The sequence below is a fragment of the Ahaetulla prasina genome, chromosome 2, assembly GCF_028640845.1.
Source record: "Ahaetulla prasina isolate Xishuangbanna chromosome 2, ASM2864084v1, whole genome shotgun sequence".
NCBI classification, from domain to species: Eukaryota; Metazoa; Chordata; class Lepidosauria; order Squamata; family Colubridae; genus Ahaetulla; species Ahaetulla prasina.
In genome coordinates this window covers 193,424,242-193,437,730 of record NC_080540.1, presented here as the reverse complement: position 1 = coordinate 193,437,730, position 13,489 = coordinate 193,424,242, and the positions used below count along the sequence as shown (strand labels likewise).

At 39.1% G+C, this 13,489-nt stretch overlaps 1 protein-coding gene across 1 annotated transcript in view; it reads left to right on the top strand.

The window, feature by feature from the left end:
• P3H3 (prolyl 3-hydroxylase 3) overlaps window positions 1-11,744 on the top strand; it is a 43,040-nt gene extending 31,296 nt beyond the window's left edge. The window contains exons 13-15 of the mRNA XM_058170228.1: window positions 8,561-8,636; window positions 8,937-9,077; window positions 9,357-11,744. Coding sequence (XP_058026211.1) covers window positions 8,561-8,636; window positions 8,937-9,077; window positions 9,357-9,575 — 436 coding nt within the window. The 3' untranslated portion in view covers window positions 9,576-11,744. The remainder of the gene's footprint in view (window positions 1-8,560; window positions 8,637-8,936; window positions 9,078-9,356) is intronic.
• The last annotated feature ends 1,745 nt before the right edge of the window (window positions 11,745-13,489 follow it).

Sequence of the window (13,489 nt, the reverse complement as noted above, 5' to 3'; positions counted from 1 at the left end):
GTTACATTTCTTTCTTCTTCTTTTTTGAATCAAGTTTTATTGATTTTTTTTCTCTCTCTCACACGCACACACACATTTTATGAACAGAGTATTGGCTGTATCATATCTTATACAACTTATCATATCCAATTTCACTTTACATACAGTATTTACGATTTTTGTCAAAATATTCTTTTTCCATAGTTTTTAATCTTATCTTAATACTTCTATATTTATTATATAAACAGCATCACCATCTGCCCTCAAATCCTAGTTTCTTAACATTATTTCAATTAATTATCTTATCTTATCCATTGTTAATCATATATTCTCTTTTAACTTTCATATTAACGTGTTCTTTATCCTAATAAATTTGAACATGCTCGGGGTTGCCTTTCTACCATTTCATCTCCCTTGTTTTACAATTCTTTTTCTCCTTCTCCTCTCTTTCCCTTCCCTCCCTTCTTCTATCCTTTTCTACTTTCTTCTTTCCTTCTCTCCTACACCTTCTCTACCTTCCTTTTCCCACTCCTCCTTCCTTCCTCCCTTTCTAACCTTCTTTCCTACTCTTATTTTCCCTCCCTTTCTTCTTCTCCTTTTCCCTTATTCCTCTCTCTCTCGTTCCTCTCTGCTCCCCTCCTTCTTCCCTCTGTTCCTCCTTCCATTCTCTCTCCATTGTTGTATTCATTTTCAATTTGATATTTTCCACAATGGTATCCGGGCAACCCTGATTTTTTTCTCCACTTGTTAACTTTATTTTTCAAAGTCCCCATCACATTTTTAATTATTAACAATGTTTTTCAACTTATTCCATTTTTATATTGAAACTTTTTAACTTAATTAACCTTCCACTTCTTATTTTCCTCAGTTCCTAATTTCTTATTCCAACATCAATTATTTTCCTCATTTACTAGTATTTCAATCTTAATTTCAGTTATTTTCACATTTAAACTAATCTTCATTTCATATTGCATCTACTAATCCATTTTACAATAAACAATATACTTCTTGTTTGCTTCTTATATACAATTTCTGCTGTTAACACATTTCTCTTAAATCAACTAATAAATGCTTTATTTCCCTTCCTTCTCTCCATTATTCTTCCCCTTTTAACCATTTTCTCTCCAAAATTCCACTTCTTAATATTTTTCTCCCTTTCTCACATTCTCTTATTTTCTTCTTTTTCTTTTTTTTTATATTTATTGTATCTTTTCCCTGAATTCTTTCATTTTTAAGATTGTTACCCTTTTAATTCTCCCTCTCAATCTTTTCCCATTTCCTTCTCTTCCTTTCTTTTTTGGGTTATATTCCCCACTATCCACTTTTTGTTTTTCACTCTCAATCCCAGTGTAATTATCTGTTTTTCCCTCTTCGATTATTTTCCCTTCAACGTTATGTTCTTGCTTCACATTTATATTCTTTTTCCATTTTTTTGCATTCTAACCAGATTTCAGCTTCTTTATCACCCTTAAACGCTTCACATACCTTCTTAAACATTTCCATTAGTTCCTCATATTCCCAATGTTTCATATAGTCAATTCATTTTTTTTAATTTTAATTTATATGTAGTTAAAATTCAAGTCCATGTAGGGCCTCTCTTTTTCTTTTATTTCCAAGTAATATCCAATTCAAATATTTGTGTAGATCATTCAAGTTTAAAGCTTTGTTCTTTTTCACTTCTTTTCAAAGTCGGGATCCAGCTGTTTAAACATGTACCCCTTAAAATTTCCCATGGTAGTCAAAATTCTTCCTATTCCTTCAGTGTTTAAAGTGTTAGTTGTAGTGCTTTCTTTCCACCAGCAGATGTCTCACTCCAATCCACAAATCCCCAGGCAGCAGAATATCACTTTTAAATCCACATAGAAACTACTTTCTCTTCTATTTCTTTTCCTTTTATTGTTAAAAAGTGCTTTCTCTCAGTTTTCTTTTTCTTGTATTATTTCTACTTTCTCCAAATTCAATTTTAAGTCCAGGTAGAGAGTTTTCTTTTTTGGGCTTTAGTCTTTTAACTTCTTCTTTGTTCTTTTCCCTTGAATTAAGATTCCCAAGTGCCAATTAGATGCTTATTTCACACTGGGATCTCTTTTAAGCTTTTTTTAAAAAAAATCTTTTTACCTTTAAGTTGGCCAATCGCTCATCTGGTAACAATACTCCATTCAAACATTGCTCCTGGACAAATCTTAGTCCAGTTGCCCCAGCTTAGAGGGGTCGGTTTAATGGCCGCCACCCCCGCCGCCAGATCAAAGAGCTGCCTCCGACCCTTCAAGGAACTTGCCTGTTCCTCTTCCAAGGCGCTTCTCTTTCTTCACCATCCCTCCAAGATGGTTCCAGTCTGAAGACCCCCTGACAGCAGTTTGTCTGGCTGGATTTTCGCGAAGCTTGTTGGAGCTTCGCTATTTTCCACCCAGTCTTGCTGCAACGCTTCCGGTTCCTCCTCCCTTGTTACATTTCTGAAAGGCCCGGAAAGTTCTGTCAGTGGGCATGGGTTTTTTAAAATTGTAGCTTTTTATTGTTTTGAATTCACCATGTGTGAGTTGGGCAGCCATATAAATTTGTTTAATAAATAAATATCAATATTATACACTGTTGCTTTTAAAAGGAACTTGTCTTGGGATGGAAATATTGCTTATAAGGTAACACAATCATCTGCTATTGCCAATTCTTCACGCTGCCATCTATTGTCCAAAGGCAGTAGAGCACCTTTGTCCTCTTGCTTTGCCTTCTCTTTATCATTGAATAGTTTTATTAATTTATAATATGACATACAAAGAGAATACAAATGCAAATATTAGGGAAATTAGGAAAGGAAAAAGGGAAGTAGGTAGTAGGGGAAAGCAAGGAAAAAAGAAAAAAAAGGCATTGACTTCCGACTCCTTCAGTGCAGTAACGTAAAGCATTAAGATCTACACTCAACTTTTTACTTTTTCATAATAATAGTAATTAGCCATTTCTATAATAACAAATCTATCTAATCGGCTTTGCCTTCTCAATATAGAAAGTTGATCCGTGAATTCTTCATCTGACCATTCCCTCACAGCTTTGAAAAGAAGTCTTCTGATATTATTCACAACCTACTGTTTATTTTGTACATGAAACTAATATATAGATTACTTACATCGCTCCTGCTCTTATCAATTAATTAAATAATAAGTACAAATTAATTTATAGCGAATCCAGCAAAAGAAAAGGTTTGACTTTTTTTAATATAGAAACTGTTCCATAGAGTTTTTTCCACATCAAGCAATTTGCAGAAAGAAGAGCCCCCTGGAGCAGGATTTACACCAAAATTAAACCAATCTTACAGAACTTAGAGGTCTACCTTCTATGTGTCTCTACACTAGCCTTTCATAAACTGCTGCCCTCTGACCTTGTAGGAATGGTGGCACATACTGGGACTTAAAGTCCTAAAACAGTTAGACTGAACACTCAGACCACAATAAAATAAAAACCCAAAAACATTTTTTCCTTCAAAGGTTGCACAATTTCACAGATTGTGAGCAATTTTATAAAGCTATAATATATCATGAGAATAACATATTTGAAGCATTTTTTCTGCTTATAGTATTTAAAGTATACTGCTCAAAAAAATAAAGGGAACACCCACACAACACAATGTACTGTATTTAATAAGAATATTTCATTCCTTCAGATCTAGGATGTCTTACAGTATACAGCAAAGGGTATTCTTATTAAATACAGTACATTGTGTTGTGTGGGTGTTCCCTTTATTTTTTGAGCAGTGTATCTCTGTGTGCATGCTTGTTAAAAAGGTAGCCATTTTTAGTTAAAAAAAAAAAGGTGTTTGAACAAAAATAATTTTGTGGATATTTAAAAGGCTTACCAAATTTTTATTGGATAAATTCATATTATAATAACTTTGTGTCACAAAAATCATGTATTTTAACTATATATTATAATCCAATAGTGAAAATAATTATCTAATGCCATAGTATGATCAGTGGTGGGATTCTTCCGGTTCTACCTGGTTTGGGCGAACCCATAGCTGGGGCTGCGGGAGGCTCTGCCCACCCGCCCAGATGTCATCACATCCTTTTTTTATATACTCTGCGCATTTCAGGCTGAGAAGAAGACAACTTGCCCGGACTTTTCCTGCCTTGGAAGCTGCCTTTAAGTAGCTGCCTTCCTAGCAGCTTTGGACGGCCTGAAGAACAGGGCAGTGACGGCCCAGGAGAATGGTGGGACACGTCAGGACAGCTCCAGCCTGAAGTTCGTCAGCAGGCCATCGTCCTGGGCGGGTCTGGCCGTGAGTGGCACCAGCACCGGCAGGCAATGAGGTGCACAGCCGGCGTGAAGAACAGGACGGGACTTCCAGTGGCCGTGCACCCAAAGCCTGTCCTTGCTATTTAAAGGCAGCTTCCAAGGCAGGAGAAGTTTGGGCAAGTCATCTCTTTCTCAGCCTGAAACACACAGAGAGCATGCACACATCTCACAGTGCCGAGACCTTCTGCGGGGAGACAGAGTGTGGGCACACACCGTCTCCTCACAGAAGATCCCAGCACTATGAGGTGCATGTGCCTGTTTGTTTGAGGCTGAGAAGGAGGAGAAGACTTGGCTGAACTTTTCTATCCCTCTCTCTTCTGACACTGGCCAGGCAGGTGAACAGCCTCCTGACCAGTGGGGCAAGTGTCCTCCCAGCGGGGCTGGGCTAGCTTCAGGGCGGTGCTGTCCTGACATGTCCCGCAACAGCCGCAACCTTGCTCGCTGTTGGACTTGCCAGCTCCAATGGTTGCAGCCCCGTGCCCCCACACCCCCTGGGTATGGCAAGCCCTGAATTGGGAATTGACATCATGCTTTTCACTCCAAGCACCCCGGACTTAAAAACGCATGGCTGGGGTGGCTTGTTAAGCTTCTTAACAAGCTTAAAACTGAGTTGCAAGTCTGGGTTCCCTGCACAAGACCTTGAAGTCCGGTACTCCGGCGCATTCATCTCTGTTTCCCTTTATGACCGGCCTTGGAAAAAGCCTGCCTTCACAATCGCATATCTGCAGCCAGAGCTGGACTTGCAGCTCTTGTGCGGGGAACTCAAGGCTTGCAGCAACAGTTTTGAGCTTGTTAACAAGAACTGCTCCTCCACCCCAGCCATATGCTTTCCAATCCGGGCTGCTTGGAGTGAAAAGCATGCAATATGCTGCCGCTCCTGGGATTCCCTGCACGAGAGCTGGAAGAAAATTGGCCAAACTCCCAATGCCTGAACTGGCGAGCTGGAAGAGAGATTCGGTGTCATGCTGGTGAGTACATATGGACTGAGTAGGCTTTTTGCTCCCCCCCTTCTCATCCTGATCCAGCATGGCTCAGAAAACGGGGCATTTCCATGGGCCCTTCTCTTTTTTTCTCCCTAGCTTCCTTTTGCCACTATTTGGCAGTCAGGCAATACTCTTTAGATGGGCTTTTATTTTGCTAGCCCAAGGGTGTAGGTGAGGGGAAGGTAGGAAATCGCCCTGTCTCTGCAGCATCAGTCACGTGACTGAGTGGGTGTGGCCAACAGTCATTCACAGCAAGGTGCCACCCCACCTTGCTGTGAGTGATATCAAGTTGGCCACGCCCACCTAGTCACATGACTACCTAGCCACGCCCACCTAGCCATGCCAGTTGTTAAATTATTTGAATCCCACCACTGAGTATGATTTATCCAAGAAGAGAGATTTTCTATTCCATATCATTTCTGGCTATTAATAGAAAAAAATCAATTCCTGCTCTTGCCCTCTTTCTTTCTACCAGAATAGAAAGGGAAGCAGATGCCATAAATTCAACTGAGGTTCATTGACAATTCTTAATTTGGAGCCATGGGATGGAAAGGTGACTACTTTCACTATCTAAGGACGATTTAAGTATTTTTAAATTCAATTCTGAGCCAATTACTAGCTGTACATACTGTTTTGCTCACTTAACAACTGCCTTGCTTAGCAATGGAAATTTTGGTCCCAATGGTGGTCAAAATTTGAGGACTACCTGCAGTTCTCTATATAGAAATATTTTCAGTAAGTAAATTGATAGGAGAATTCTGGAGAATTTTACATGGTATCCAACCAGCCATTTTAATGTTTGATGTAATTTCAGGAAGCATCCAGATATGTTATTCTTTTGTAATCCGTCCAAATACTGTATTATTCCCCTTAGTAGGAATAATTCAGTTAGTCATAATGACCCTAATCAGCAAATATGTGGGTGTTTCCTATTGCTTTGCTCTTACAGGCATCAGTCATAGGGGACTGGAATGATAGTCTTCACCCCTCCCTACAACTTTAGTTATTCTGAGGAGGCATTGTTCTCCTCATGAATCTTATATCATTTTTCAAAATAGAATTTTAGAATTTCAAAACACTCTAAGCTTTTCATCGTGACATTTCTTTCTATCTTACTCATCCAAGCTAAAAGAAACACTGCTTTGTGCATGTATCAGTTGAGAATCTACCTGGCAAACAATTCTTTTATCATGGAATTCATTAAACTAGCAAAAGAAAAGAACTAAATCGCTGCCATGTATTTTGCTTCTTAGTCTGAAACTACAAAGAGACCTCTTGCTTGCCATTCATAGTTTTATGATTAGAGTAGAAGTGTACAGTGATGCTTTTTCCATGCTCGAGAGAGCAACAAGTTTAAGATTGGTGTCACCCTTGTATATTCTTAATCAAACTGTTCATTGGAAACTGAGTGGATTAACTCTGCAAGTTAATTTGGCTTCTGTGTAAGAAGGAATGGCTTTGTGATTATAGTTTTAGCGCTCTTCCTCTAGAGCTGCTGGGCAAGAGATGCGCACTATTGGTAGTAACTTCTGCCTAGCCCTGTTCTGGGACTCTTCTTGACTTGCAGGTTCATTCTTCCTCTTCTTCCTCATCAAACGTAGCTCGGTTCCTCCCATAATAATGGCTGATTTCTTTTTTCCCTCCCTTCTTTTTTCAACGTAAGGAGCTAATACACCAAAGTGAAGAGCACAGCTGGGACCGCCTTTTGTTTCTGGTGCTCTCTAATTGGATAGCTAAAGGAAGAGTTGGGAATATCTGTCAAAAGCCACACAGCAGCATGAAAATATGTGAACGGAAGCCATTGGCTGTGTGGAGAGGGTCTGGGAATGAAAGTGATTTTCATGTCAAGCCGATCCATGCTTTAATTAATATGTGCTGCTGCTGCTGAGGAAGAGAACAATGTAAGACATGGCAGGAAAATGATCCCTGCAGTGATTGATTGAGAATGGATCAGTTCCACATTGCTGTTGGCTCTCATTCAGAAGCTCATACGCTTGGAATATTTTTAATTTTGGAATTCTGGTTTTAATTGTTTTTTTAAAGCTGTTTCTGCAAATGGATGAAGAACTTCAGACATGTTCAAAATGAATCTATGCTCATTTGCTCACAGTGTTTTGATGGAGAGAATGAGGAAGAGAGAGAGAGATTGGGTAGCTCCTTGTGAAAGCTTAGAAGAGTAAGAAGAAAATCATTGGTGAAATAAGACATGGTAGGAAGGTAGGGAGAACAGTATATATTTTCTTCTTCCCATGCAAGGTATTTCATTAATTATGCTTTTTTTTAGGCATGCACATTTAAATTAGTCCCCCATATTAATGCCTACTGGTACAGGCGTTATATCCAAGATATAATGGATTTTTTTTTGCAATAAAACATGTAACATGTGGCAACCCCTTTGTGGCAACCCCTGAGATATTGGAACACTGCTATCATGTCTCCCCTAGTCCTAGTTTAATAAAAAGAAGGACTAGGGGAGACATGATAGCAGTATTCCAATATCTCAGGGGTTGCCACAAAGAAGAGGGAGTCGGGCTGTTCTCCAAAGCACCTGAGGGTAGAACAAGAAGCAATGGGTGGAAACTGATCAAAGAACGAAGCAACTTAGAACTAAGGAGAAATTTCCTGACAGTTAGAACAATTAATAAGTGGAACGACTTGCCTGCAGAAATTGTGAATGTTCCAACACTGGAAATTTTTAAGAAAATGTTGGATAACCATCTGACTGAGATGGTGTAGGGTTTCCTGCCTGGGCAGGGGGTTGGACTAGAAGGCCTCCAAGGTCCCTTCCAACTCTGTTGTTATATTATATTAACAGAGTGGGTGGTATGGAAAATATCCATGTTGCAATTCTGCAAATAACAAACAAGCAGAATAGTAAACATGGAATGTCAGACAGCTCACAGATAGACCAGCTTTGCTTTCAACTAACTGTTGACAATAAACGAAAAGCAAACACAGAACAGAAAGAGAAAGTGGATTTGACAGTTGCCACTGGCTCTGAATATAGATGAACCTTTTCTAATGTGTTGGCATCCAGACAACATTGCTGGTTGTTGTAGTGCAACACATTTGTAGGGGAACAGTTTGAAGAAGGCTGCCTCAAGTCCCATACATTTCCCTGAACAATTTGTTTGATCCTTTTTAGAAACATCATGTTTTCCCAGGTGAGCCTTTGAATCTGCTCTAGCAACATCCTTTGTGGAAACTTTCTCTTAAAAGAATGTCAATCTCTGGCAATTTAAATATGAAGCTTGATTATTTAAGGCGAAGGAAGGTTCATGGAAAACTGCTTTCTTTATTTTCTCATTTCTCTACAGTGCAATCCTTTACCTGAATGAAGACTTCCAAGGGGGAAATCTCTTCTTCACTGAGATGGATGCTGTAACCCTTACAGTGAGTCTGCCTCAATCCTTGGATATGGGATTAGGAGAGAAGGAAGGACAACTGGAACTGAATTCGCACTATTTGTCCCTAACAAACTGAGCAATCAGGCAAATTCAGGCAAATTTTATGTTGGAAGATACATTAACTTCCTATGTAGTGAGCTTGAGCAATTCTCTTCTTGTCTCCAAAACAAGAAAATATTTTCCCATCTATAGTATAACTGACAGTCATCGTATGACCTCGAGAGAATTCTATGGCAAGGAAGGGGAGAACTGTTCATTTATCATTTCCCCCTCTCTTTTTTGGCAGGCTCAAGTGCGCCCTAAATGCGGGAGGCTGGTGGCCTTCAGCTCTGGTGAAGATAATCCTCATGGCGTGTGGGCTGTGACCCGTGGGAGACGCTGCGCTATCGCTCTCTGGTATACCCTTTCTCAGGAGCATGCAGAGCAGGTAACCAAGCAAAGGAGAGGGAGAAGGGGTGGAAACGGACCCAAGTCCTATAGGCAAAATAAAAAGTAAGGGCTGCCAATAAGGCTACAGTGAGGAAATGTAAGAACAGAATCACTGGATAAATTTCTAAGTGTCTTGATTTGAAATTACATTACTTCTCATACAAATATGGAGAATAGGTGATAGTAAGAAGAATACCATCAAATGGTAAAGTGCTTTTCTAACAGGCTCCTCCTTTCTTTTTCCACTTTTCCTTTTCTATGTTCTTTCTGATTGTAGGAACGGGGTCAAGCAGAAAAGCTGATGAGACAGAAAGAGGCAGAACAGGAACAGTCACACAAAGAAGACATAAAGGACGGCAATTTTGTACCTAAAAGTGGGGATTCACCAGAGCCTCCTACTCCAAAGGGAAGAGGTAGATCCACGAGCCGAAATATTAAATTGGACTCTAAGTCTGGAGTGAAGTCCAGGAGGCTGAGAGTCAGAGATGAATTCTGATCACATTCAGTGTAACCTGGTCTTTTACAGCTGCTCTGTTGGTTGTACAAGTGGGCAGCCTGAGAACTTTTACAACTTCTGAGTTAAAGAGTTGCTTCTTTATGACACACAAAGTATGGATCAGAAAGTGATACTCCTGGACTTCATCTACTACTCGAATATCGGGATGTCCTAGTAAAGATGCCAAGCTTGTAAAATAATGTAACATTATGGCTAAAACAAACTGAGACACAAATCTTCTGTTCAGATCAGCCATATTCACAGAGGGCACTAGTTCCTCTCAATCAGAAGCCTTCATCTACAATATAGACACAGTTAATACAGATCTACCTAGATTGCAGGGCTCTTCTGAGGGGAATAGGGATAATATAAAATGTGCTTGTATTACTTTTAAAGTGCTATATTAATTTTAAATATCTTCCTGACAGCTTTTCTCCACCTCCACGTTTGAAGGAATCGAAAGTGGGAAAATAATAACATTCATTTGTGAATGGGAATGGGATGGGAAGCAGGAAAACAGACAAGCCATACTAGACATCTGGATTACAAAAAGGGAAATGTACAGTTAAAGAACCCAGGGTGATCGGAATCATTATTCAAGAAAGCATAGAAAAACAGGTGAAATGTTAAGAAGAAGAATTACTATGAGTTCTTTGTTCAAGCAATGTATTCCAAAACAGACTGATACTCAGGTTCTAGATCAGGGGTGTCAAACTCGATTTCATTGAGGGCCACATCAGGGTTGTTTTTGACCTCAGGGGCGAGGTTGGGCGTGGCCAGCTTGACAACACTTGTGTCGGCATTTGTGGTGGCCCGAGCACTCTGCCAGGGAAAATGGGCTCCCGAGCTCCGTTTTCAGCCATGACAGCCTCCTACCACCCTCTGCCAGTGAAAAAGCTCAGGGGGGCCACCCCCAACGAGCTCCAGTTGTTAAGTGAATCACTAGTTCATTACAGACTGGTTTTGCCAAAAACCAGAAGTAAATGTCAATTTTCAGCAAAACCATCATAAAACAAGGTCAGGTGACTGCAGGATGCTACAAACAGCTATTAATGTGGGCCTGTTGCCCAGCATCTGAAATGTAACGTGACCATGGGCGTGAAGGGAGGGAACCTCGAATATTGGTTGTAAGTACTCCCCAGGGAGGTCCATTGTAACTTTGAACAGTTGCTAAGCAAACTGATCGTTAAATCAAGGACCACCTGTATTGGTCTCTGACAGTAGAGATAATGGCTATGTTTCTGTAATGTGCTTTGTTACTGAACTGACCTGTTTTTCTAAGTTCAGAAAATATATTGAACACATAACATTACAAAGGAATTTTCCCCATCATTTAGTTGCTTGAATGTTTGAATGGCAGGAAAACTGGATCATATTGGATTGGTTATCCCTGTAGCCTATCTTGCTTCTACTCCTTCTGTACCAGATGTTGCTATCCCTCTGACTTAAACACATCCAAGCCTCAAAGATTTAATCCACTTTCAAAGCTATCCTTGGAATGTGTCAAAATAAGGTGGAAAATACTGTGTCAAACCCAGAAGAGGTAAAGATGACTTAAGATTCACTCAAACTGTTGGGACAAGAAGAAGGCAACATCAAAGGTATACATTAAAAAAAAATGTTGCCAGGGCATGTTTGTGCCATTTTTAGATACAAATGGAGAAGGACTCTAAGTCATACAAAAACCCTGAAAGGGTAAACTATCAGGCTCCAAAGGTAGGAATACAGATGCCAGGTTGGTGAATAAACTGGTGGACAGCATAGAGGTTTATGCAGGAGTCCCTGGTGTGTGAGGAAATATCACTGCAATGGGCAACATTAACACACACACATAAAAAGAGCATTTTTACTTAAAAGAATTTAGGCTTCTGCTGTGGCAATCAAATCCTTATCTTCCTCTCTATGGCAAGTTTTCATATAGTACATAACAATGTCCTGCATTGAACATATAATAACAGATCAAATAAAATGCTTTTCTAGAATAATCCCCCACCAGCACTAGGGACGGGGAGATTAGACTGGATATGAGCTGTAGATGTAGTTGTTCAAATTATTTCTCAAATAAATGGAAATGACTGGTAATGTAGTTGACCTCACACATTATTATTGCTAATGAAATTTGCATTTTTTACTGACAATTTCCTTCCCAAATAAACTCACGGAATTACACACGTTACAGCTTCATATATCGCAACTCAATCTCCTTTATGCATATGATATTTTTGTGCCTGGGTGAAGCCAGCAAACCCAAACTGATAAATGTCTTGCCATTTTGAACAAGAGAATACTGTAAAAAAAGGGGGTGAGACGCTTACATTGCTGTTGCATTAAAAAAGAAGAATAAAAAGCCTGAAGAAGGATAAACCAACAAATAGCCTTTTCCTTCCCTATAAAATTAGTACAAACTGAGTGAGAATAGAAAGAGAGTTGCAGATAATCACATTTGCTTTTTGGTAAAACAAACAAACAAACAAACAAATAAACACTCCTGCCAGGAATTATTCAGTCTTTCATAGTCTGTACCTATATTGGATCAGCCACTTAAACAGAAGGAAAGACAAGAACTTCTGGATTGATTCCAGAGTGGGATAAGCAGAATCTACTGTTCCTGCGGGCAGGGTCAGGATTAGCATCTAATGATGGGATTATATTCTAACCCAATAGAAGCCAAGAGGGACAGAGGAAACTGTATCAAAGATAGCATTTGACCCAGTCCTTGAAAGACTTAGATCTAGGTGAAGGGAAGGTGATTCCAGTTATTTCATAAAAGGTTTTCCACTCTTAGGAAAATATACTAGTTTGTAAATATGCGTTTTATCTACCCCAAAAAATTAGTAACAGTGATTGGGCAGGTGTATGTAGGGAACAATGAGGAGATGATATTAATCTGAACATCCTATTTTTTAGAAAAAGAAGGAAACAATGTTTGGAAATGTGTATGAAACCATTTGATTATATATGCCTGGGAAATTAGAAGCCTGAAGGAGGAGCATAATAATATATTCCTGGTGGTTATATATCCTTTAATTCTTAGAAGGAGATATTCTTATTTTAGTCTAAAGAAGTGCAATTCTAAATGGTATGTAAAGCTTAGGGAAACCAAGCAGATTGCTCACTTCAGATTTCCCTTTGAACATCTAAGCTGGTGATGGAACCAAGCCAGAGATAGCATGATAGAGTAGGGTGCATGAGAGTAAGCCTGTCTTCCCATAGATGAAGGGTTTAAAATTTATATTAAATTATAATCTAAAATAATTTTAAATAAAATGATGTACCATTGGTATTTAACACCTGACTGTCAGACATATACAAAGGTATTTCAAATGTATATTGGAAAAGCAAATCTAAAGAAAGATTTTTTTCCCCATCTTTAATGGATGTAATAACAATAGCATTTAGACTTATATACCACTTCACAGTGCCTTAGAGCCCTCTCTAAGCAGTTTACAGAGTCAGCATATTGTCCCCAACAATCTGGATTCTCATTTACCGACCTCGGACAGATGGAAGGCTGAGTCAGCCTTGAGCCTGGTGAGATTTGAACTGCCAAATTGCAATCAGCCAGCAGTCAGCAGAAGTAGCCTGCAGTACTGCATTGTAACCACTGTGCCACCGAAAGAAATACTGAGATAGGATTCATATTTTTATATAGAAGATTCTTAAAGTGAATATAAAAATTACAAACCAGAGACTTTTCTTTTAGGCTCAATGGATAAAGAACTTGGAAAAAACATCTGGAACCTTGCTTTTATATATATTGACAGTAGTAAGAATGCTTTATGTACAAAAAATAGAAAGATACCTTAATTCCCATGATGGATGAATGGATGAAAAAATTGATGGAACTAGCAGAGATAAATTAATTGCTCTTATCAAGAAAAGAATTCATCTAACTTTTTTCTGTTGAGAAACTG